General features: G+C 42.7%; 1 protein-coding gene across 2 annotated transcripts; it reads left to right on the top strand.

Moving 5' to 3' along the window:
• Positions 1-2,205: 2,205 nt before the first annotated feature.
• On the top strand, positions 2,206-9,169 carry TMED2 (transmembrane p24 trafficking protein 2). 2 transcript variants are annotated; one of them, XM_068412697.1, is made up of 5 exons: positions 2,209-2,516; positions 3,928-4,120; positions 4,540-4,560; positions 6,508-6,615; positions 7,695-9,169. In XM_068412697.1, exons 1-5 carry the CDS (start codon positions 2,229-2,231, stop codon positions 7,817-7,819), a joined length of 735 nt encoding a protein of 244 aa, XP_068268798.1. In that variant the 5' UTR covers positions 2,209-2,228; the 3' UTR covers positions 7,820-9,169. The 2 variants fall into 2 exon arrangements, with proteins under 2 accessions (XP_068268799.1, XP_068268798.1); XM_068412698.1 differs by lacking the exon at positions 4,540-4,560 and having other exon boundaries at positions 2,206-2,516.
• Positions 9,170-9,293: the final 124 nt, after the last annotated feature.

Raw genomic sequence — 9,293 nt, 5'->3', positions numbered from 1 at the left:
GGCAGAGTCGCACCGGTGTGTCGGTGGCACCACGGTCCCCGAGAGCGAGCGCAGCGCCTGTGTTAAAGCAGACTTGTACGGTACCAAAACAGAAGAGGGAAAGATGATCCCCTGCTCCAAAAGAGGTTGAAGGCTAACGAAGGCTGCAGGCAAACGGGATGGGGTGAACAAGTCATTCTGCAGGACAGCAAGGGTCTGACACAGCATCTCGCACCTTGTCAGGGTTTTTAGGCCCTTGCTCTGCAAGAGCAGAGTAAAAGAGTCTTTATGCCAGACACGTGTTCAGAGTGTCAGTGGAGATTTTATAGTACAAGTAGTTTGCTGGCACAGATCCATTTACAGAGGAATTTAAACTAAAACCAAAATGTATTTTTCTGGTTAAGTTTTTCAGTATTTTTGCCTTCAGGCGTGACTGTGCACTTTTAAATGTTCTTATCCTCCCGATGCTTAGTAAGAGGTACTCCAGATGAGTCTTTAGAGATAAATTAAATGTGCCCTGAAAGAACTTTAGGTCCTGATCCTGCCACTTGCTGTATGCAGTGTAGGAATAACACGTTCTGTTTTGGACAAGATACTATGAATAACGTAAAACACTGGAACTAGTCAGGGGAAATAAAACTGGAGTTGCAAAAGCCAAGCCTGGAATGACTGATACATGCTGTGTGTTGTGAATGCAGCGTTAATATCTATTTTTGGTGGATGCAAAACGCCAGTGCAAGTGAATGGGAGGTTTGAAGGACGTGAAACGCAACACTGTGACACTCAGACAAATTTTTTTGTGCAACACTGTCAGTATCTCATTCTGTCACAAGTTACAAAATATCCATCTTCCTCATGCGCTGTCCCTAGGCACTCATCTTCATGGACCTGGGCAGCCAGGAAGGTAACAAAACAGTCTCCAAACATCTGAGTTCAACATTCAATGGCCTAGTGTATAATAATCGATGATATCCTGTGAAAATATATGTACATATTGTTCATGAAATTTATTGCCAAATTGACCACGGCAGGATATTGCACAAAGTTCCAGAGGGAGCATGAGAATGAAATAACGGCGTAGTCATCCTTTCCTGGCAAAGGCCACTTATGAAAGCATGAAAAGGGGTAGCAGTATGAGCAGAACATTTGGAGAACACTCTGCAGTACGTCAAGGGAACAGATACGCTGTAAAATCATCATTTTGTCTGAGTTGGAGATGAGAAAAAGAGTTCACGCCACCAGAATTCAGTATTAAATGAGTTCCCATTGTTATGTACAAATGCACATAGAGGAAAAAAGTAATAACTTAGGGAACGTGCTAGTGGCAAGACTAAAACTACTTTGAGATAGATGAAAAACCAGCACAGCAGTTTATGCTATGGAAAGTGGTAGATTCAAGGCTGGCTTCATCCGAACTCATTGAAAACAATGGAAGTGTTCAGTGACTTGGCAGGAGAGGTCTCTTACGCAGTCACGTATGTGACCTCAAGTTTATGCTTCTCTTGCAGAAAACTTTCCCTTCCGCACGTGTGCACACCCTGAGCCTGCACTAACGCAGCCAGCTCTGCTAGCTCGGAACCGGCCGCTTGAGTGAGATAAGCAGAATTTACTTATGTAAATCAAGTATTTGGATTTCATTTGTCATACAACCGAAGACAAACGTAATGTCTGAGTATTACCAGGAGTACAATAACCGGCGCTTGCTTGGCAAACCCAAACGCGTAAATATTTCACTAGAAAGCCAGATCGTGCTTTAGTCTTTAAATCTTCTGCAGATAATTAAAACAGCTGGTCATGAAAAGAGACTTCCTTAAGCTCAAGCACGACCTTCTGTATTTCTGACTGGAAGTTTTAATTGAAAATTAGCATTTAATTGAAAATTAGCATTTGAGCGTGGCTGCGCTGACAGCCGCCCTCCCGCCCGCGTCCCCTCAGGAGCTGCCCGCCCGCCTCACCGCGCTCCCGCCGTCGCTCCCCCGGTTGTCGGGTAACGCCTCCTCAGCTGCCCACCCAATGCCGTTCCGCCCGCTGCTCTTCCTGATAGGACAGCTCTCCCCGCCTCGTGCTGATTGGCTTCTTTACGCCGCGGCTCTGCCCCCTGCTCCGTGCTCATTGGTTTCTCCCGAGGACGGGCCCCGCCTCCTGCGCCGCGCGGTCTCTGCCTCAGGGTTTGGGCTGTCCCGTTCCGGATAGTCCCTTGATGGCCACCGTAGCGCAGGCCGTACGTGGCAGTGGGGCTGCGTCGGCCTATGAGCGGCGGCCCCGTGCCCCGGAAGGGGCGTGGCGCGAGCCGGAAGTCCCCCCTCCCCTTTTCCTGCTGGCCCGCCGCTCGGTGCCCCCTCCCGCTGGGCTCCGCCATGTCGCCGGTGCGGGCGGTGCTGGCGCTGCTGGCCGCGCTGGCGGCCCCGGCTGCCGCCTACTTCGTCAGCATCGACGCGCACGCCGAGGAGTGCTTCCTGGAGCGGGTGCCGTCCGGCACGAAGATGGGGCTCATCTTCGAGGTGGCGGAGGGGGGTTTCCTGGACATCGACGTGGAGGTGAGGGGGGACGGCGGCCGCGGCGGGCTGACCTTGGGCGGCGGGTGCCGTGCTGAGGGCAGGGCTGCCGCGCCCTGTCCCGCCGCCGCGGGGCTGCCCCGGGGCCGGGCCCCGCCGCCTGCGGGGGTGGGGAAGCCGTGGCGGCCGTGGGCAGCGCCCGGGAGGGCGGCGGTGCCCTGTGGAGGCGAGGGGCAAACACCGACTCGAGGGGGATTTAAACCGTCCGTGAAGTTTGGGACGGTCCCGCCCGGTCGCGGGGGCTCCGTGCGGCGGGCTCGCCGTCGGGCTGCGGGGCACAGGGGCTGCCTGCCCGCTGGGTCGGGCCTCGCGTGGTGGCGTGGGCCGTCCCGGGGAGGACGAGGTGCCTCTCCCGGGGGTTACGTTTCCTGAGGCTGCTCGTCGTTTCTGCTGTTGCTGCAGGAGGCAGCCTTCCTGTTTTTGGAGCTCTGCTCTTGAGATTTTCTTCGTTCTTCTGTTCGGTGTAGTCTTGTCCTAATAAACCGTTTGGCGGGACGAACGAACAGGATTGCTCCTTACAAAAACGTGTTGCTTATTCTGGGAGCAGCGTTGTCTCCCCTTGAATCAAAAGGTGTTGGCTTTAATCAGGTTGATTGCCATCTTGAAAGTTGTAGGTAAGTCCTTTTCTTCGATGAGACATCAAATCAGTAGGAGAATAATAAAGAAGAATTCCTTTCATCTTGGTGAAAAGCAGATAGTTGCTTGGGATAACTTAAACATGGTAGAGTTGTTGCTGAGAGTGAAGAGAATAGTTTAAAATTACACGTTGCTCTAATACAGGTCAGAGTCGGGAAGCTATGAAATCCCATCCAGATGTCACTGGTGGAAGCTCAGCAGCTGAGTTTGGTGGCCTGGCGGGATGGAAGCGTTAAGATCCCAGTCACCCTGAGCGCTCAGTGCTCAGGCCCTTAGTCCGTTGGAAATGGTAACTGCAGCAGCGCACGTCCATATGCCTACAGTAGGACTGACATATGGGAGAATGTCTTTTTTTCCCTTTTTGTTTTCCTTCAGACATCAGAGATAAGGTTCCCACCGCAGTTGTTAATTTGGCTAACAGCAGCGCTGTAGATAGCTTATGGTTTACTTGTTCTTGAATGCTTCTTATCTTGAGTACGGAAGACCAGTAATCTTGGCCGGTAAGAGAGGCTTTTGTATGGCTTTCTTTACCAAGAAGGTTTTTTTTTTTCTTAAAAAATATTTCTGCGCAGAGAAAAGCATCACTGCTTTTGAGTTGTGCGAGGGAAAGTGTGAAGAATGCTGACCCAGTCAGATTACAGATGGTATTGGTAAATATGACTGGATAACTTCAGAATACGCATGCAGTAATGTAATGGTGTGTTTAAAACCACTGTATTTTAAATAAAATGTATGATATTTTGTTTTCTCCGTCCAGATTACAGGGCCTGATAATAAAGGAATTTATAAAGGCGATCGAGAGTCCAGTGGAAAATACACATTTGCTGCTCACATGGATGGAACTTACAAGTTTTGCTTTAGCAACAGAATGTCCACCATGACTCCCAAGATAGTGATGTTCACTATTGATATTGGGGAAGCTCCAAAGGGGCAGGACATGGAGACAGAAGGTGAGCAAGACTCCTGGAAAGAAATTAGCTCCGTCTTGGGAGCTTTTCCCTACATGCATGACTTCTGAACTTGACTAGGATTCTCAGAGTTCCTGTTTCTTCAGGCTGTCTAGTTAGCTGTTCTCTCGCACAGCTAAAGTGGATATGGATGTTTTTAGACCTTATTACACGATTTAATGCAAAATCACCAGGGAATCACTTGGCCATCTGCAGAAACTAATGCTTTCATCCTTTAGTCTTTTCATCAGTTTCATTCTCTGATTTCTAGTTTGCTCAGCAATATGTAGACTACTACATGCATTAGTTGAGCTCTATGATAAATGTGCTAATATAAATTTTTTCTCTTAGCCATGTAAATGACTGTTTTATCTGCAGCCTTTTGTCCTGTACTTGTGTTCATCTCTTACACTTTTCTCTAGGTGGTGGAGATACCTGGGATGGTATGTGTACTGCTTTTTGAAAGCTCATTAGCATCTTGTCTTTTGCATATGTTTATTCACTAACAGCTAACGTTTGCTTTTTCTCTGTAACATTTGTTTGTAGCATGAGAATGTCTTTTTAATAAACTACATAAAAGGTCTGATTCTGAGCAATGCTGAGCACCTGCAAGCTTCCATCGAGAGGTTTATATACTTAGCAGCTCTTGGGATCAGGTCCTTGAACTGAACTGTCCATGACAGTTTGTCTTCAAGTGTTTTTTTATGACTAACAGAAGATTTAATCAGGTCTTTTAGGCGAAATTAAACTAAAACACTGAACATCCAAGAACACTGGATATTTTAGACGGTGTTTGCTTTCTATTGCTAAAGTGGGTATTGAATAATCAAGGGCTTTGGGAAGCAATAAGCTTCTTTTAGGTTATGAATTATCAGTAATGTTACAAGGGGAAGAACTTCAAACTTGTCATTTGCCGTAAAAGAAAGAAATGAATGTATTGGGTAACAAGTCATAAAGTTTTATTTAGAAATCACTAACTGTAGCGAGAAAGGCAATAAATTCTTGTTTTCTATTTTAGCAAGTAAATAACTGTGTGTATTGAGTGCTTGATATCACTTGAGAAGTAAAAAATTCCTAACTCTTAATTTTTTTTTAAAAGAGACTCAGTTAAATCTTTTATTGAGTCTGAATGTATCTGTTGTAAAGAATATTAGTGCAGCCTTAAATTTTTAAGGCAAACACTTTTTCTTGAGTGTGTTTTTCTTGAGTGGGTTTAAACAATCCCTGCAACTATAATGTCTTCTCTTACTAATAAACTGCACTTGACCAGTTGGCCATGAAAATAAGGGATTTACAATATTAGTAAAGCGATTGTGGTTTACACAGCTATTTAGATTTTAATTGTAACTTGTATGAGTGTTATTCTCTGGTCCTCTTTTTGGCTATTCCACATAAGGTGTGTGTTTTGAATAGCTTTATTTTCAGATTGTGATCTGAAACACTTAATTTATAAATGAAGACGTAATAAGGTAGCTTCAAAGCCACGTATGTCCCTTCAATGGAAAATGTGTTGGGATTTGTGACTTTTTTAACGAGAGCTGATTGCCCAGGGTGTGTCCATGGAATGATATCTTGAACTTCTCTTGGTGCTAGAAAACTTTGAAAATTACTTGCATAATTTATAAATATGTAAGTGGACAGTTCTTTGAGCATGAATGTGTTTAAAAGATCCTGCGATTGACAGCCAAATCACTAAATCTTGGATCTCTGATCCTTCCACTTGCTGAACTATCTCAAGCTAGTTTTCTGTTGTCATTGGTTTGGTATTTTCCTCCTCTTCTGCTTTCACAACATACCAGAACCTGAAGCCGGTTCCTGCCCTCTGCCAGGCCCCTTTGGCATCGTTTCTGCTGAATGCTGTGCTTCAGCTAAACCGGAAGATCACGAGATGTGATATGTTGCTTCAGAAAGTGATCTCGTTTTGCCAGCATCATGATCTTAAGCTAAATTCTCAGTCGTTCTATTTTTGCAAGCTTAACAACTAGGAAAAGCTGTAACGTTAAGATAATTTGCTTGGAATATATTGGACGATATTGACAAAATAGATACTAGTGTGTGGTATTGATCTCACGTGTTCGTATGTTCCATTTTTCTGGACAAGTATGCCCATATTGGAAATAAGTGGTCTGTACTGACTCTAAATTGCGTGTCTTCTGCCTTCTAGTCGGATGTGGAGAAAGGTGTTTTCCCACTTATTTAATACTGTAGCAACATGTTAGGAAAAGTGGCACTATGAAAACTGACCTTTGCTGTAAGGATAGAGAGTTTTCAGCTGTACAGACTGCATTTTTCAGAACTTCTTCTGTGACAGGAAACTAAGTATAACTGTTCATAAATATTAACGAATTGTTTTTTGAGTCAATAACAGACTTTCTAAAATTATTCTGCAGCTCATCAGAACAAGCTAGAAGAAATGATTAACGAGTTAGCAGTGGCTATGACAGCTGTAAAGCATGAACAGGAGTACATGGAAGTTCGTGAAAGAATACATAGAGCAAGTACGTATCTTTGGCTTAAATGCCTCTCCCCTCTCAAATGAACTTTCAAAATGTGATTTAAAATACAAGTCCGTGAAAGCTATACCAAGTTACTTAAAAAACAATGTAGAACAAGTTCTGAAGGACCTGTGCATACAATAAAGAACGTAGTTGGTGCTTGCAGTTGTCTTTAAATTAGCTCGCGTCTCATGTAATGAAGATTGTTATGCAAAATAATCTTTGCTTAATTGGTGTAAATTCTATAGTTCTTTGAATGGCGTATTCATAAAGGTATCAGTAATGATATGGTTCCCAGGGGCAGACTTTGGCTGAGCTATTACTTCATCCTTGAAGTAGGTGTGGCTTAATAATTGAGCCAAGTATTTTTAAAATATTTTGTTGAAATAAAGAACTACTGTTATTTCCAAGTAGAGAATACGGTTACCTCTCCAGTCACAACCCTCGCTCTCTGAAATACAGCTTTAAGGTGTGACTGAGTGCGCTGAGTGGAAGCCTGTTGAAAAATAAAGAGGAAGTATTTTTAATGTGAAAATACAGCATAATAGTAAAGCAGTGGCCCCTCAACTTTTTGAACATATGGATATTTCCAGTTTTATGATTTCTGTTACTAATGGTCTGATTTAAGAAAATGCTGAATGTTTAGAACCAAAGATGATGAACCTTTCAAGGTTAGGAATTCCCTGCTTGACTTTGAGACTGTAATACACAACTATTACTTGAAAAAGCAAGTGGCTTCTGTTTGGGGGGTACAAGTTACTGTCTGGCCTCGTTGAAGGTGGGCGGAATAGAGAAAGGTGCTGAAGTGTACGTCTGAAGTTGAGGTTGAAACATCTGCTTGCATAGCACGGCTCAAGCTGTTCAGAAAAATACCCCTCTCAGATCTCATCTCTAAGACTGCAGAGTCCTTCTGGGACATTTGTAATGACATGATACAAATATCAGTAGTTTATGTGCAGTACTTCAGTTCCAATGACAAAGTGTGTTTTAAGTTTGTTACTTAAGTAGTAAGTTACTTTACTTTGTTTTAAATGCTTTGTTACTTACTATTTTTTTTTTCTTTTTTTGTTTTTCCCCAACAGTTAATGACAACACAAACAGCAGAGTGGTTCTTTGGTCATTCTTTGAAGCTCTTGTATTAGTTGCCATGACACTGGGACAAATCTACTATCTGAAGAGGTTTTTTGAAGTCCGAAGGGTTGTTTGAGTACTTTTCTGGTCCCGGATTTCAGTTCACTGTCTACCAAACATCCTGGTCACAAAAAAAAGTCAATTAGTTTCTGAACCCTCTTTACTGAACTGTAAAACTTAACTGCTTATGTTTCTTCCTAATTAAAAAGGAATTGTTTTTATATATCTCCTGTAGCAAAAGCTGTGCTGAAATCTTGTCACTTAATTGGCATAATCTTTTTCACTTAAATCTGCCTAGTCTGTATGCTAAGCGAGGTCAAAGCAAGCTGCAAATGCTGTAATTCAGCTGTAGTAACAAGCAATGTTGATGTCTTTTCTAACTTTTTTTCCCATTTTCGTACTTGCAGTTCTATCTAGGGAAACGGTACAAGGCCCTAACATGACTGTTTGCATTTTTGACGTCTTTAACCCTGCAGTAGGTGTTTCGAAATCAAAGTAATCCCTTCTTCACTTACATAAACTGCCAGTAAGTTATTGGAACTTTATTCTGGTAATGAATAGAAGACAGCTGACAACTTCCAATCTAGTATTCATACCTAGTTGCTATTTAAAAGAAAGTCTTTGGTAACTATCCTAATTATGTCAACTTATTCCCAAAGTTCTTTCAAATTAAATAGTCGATGTGAAAATACATTTTCTCCTCTCGTTACCGAACGATCATCATACGGTTTTTAGTCTTTCACAGGTTTTATATCGAAGCCAATTGTGTGCAGTGTCTTGGCAAACAATAGCTAACCCTTTGGTTTTTGCAGGTCCAAAGCTCAGACTGTTGGCACTACTGCAGAATGCATTAGTGTTCAGGAAACCTGGATTCCTGATGCCAAAGGGTTGTTGATTCTGGGGGTTTATTGCGATGCTATGCAGCCCTTGTATTTAAGTTAAGTGGCAGTCTCTGCCATTATCTGATCATAATTAGCATAATGCTAAATACTGGTGTGTTTTCTTTTTCAGGCACATGTAGATTTGTTTTTGTATAAAGTTACTTTCTTTGGTATCTGATGATTGGTTTAAAAATTACAGAAGCGTCTGATGTGGGTGCTGAGCCAGGATTATGTTGTGACTGATGTATATTAGTTGTAATCATTTTTGGGGATGGGGTGGGTTTTTTTCCAGGGCGGAGCCTCTACAAGTAACACACAACAGTTTTGTACAATTAATTTAAAATTTGTTACAGGTTTTCATGTTCCAGGTAAAGTTTTTTCAACCTTGGGCAAACACTTGCAGCAGTTCTTCAGAAAGGTGGCCCTTACACCTTATGGCGACTGTTGTGTGCCAATATTTTTGTGTAAAAACACTTAAAATTGAATTCTAAGATGTACATTTAAAAATTGCTTGTTGAATCTAAATATGACCCAGGTTCGATAAATAAACAAATTCTTTAAAAAAAAAGAAAAGTAACTTTGTATTTTTTTTTCTTTGATGCTTTAAGGAAGTACAGTGTAACACAAAGCTTTTTTATAAAGTATCTCAGGATGTGGGGGATTCATCCC

The sequence above is a fragment of the Nyctibius grandis genome, chromosome 14 (assembly GCF_013368605.1).
Source record: "Nyctibius grandis isolate bNycGra1 chromosome 14, bNycGra1.pri, whole genome shotgun sequence".
Lineage (NCBI taxonomy): Eukaryota > Metazoa > Chordata > Aves > Nyctibiiformes > Nyctibiidae > Nyctibius > Nyctibius grandis.
The sequence above is the reverse complement of the archived record's forward strand: the minus strand, read 5'-3'. Positions and strand labels throughout refer to the sequence as shown.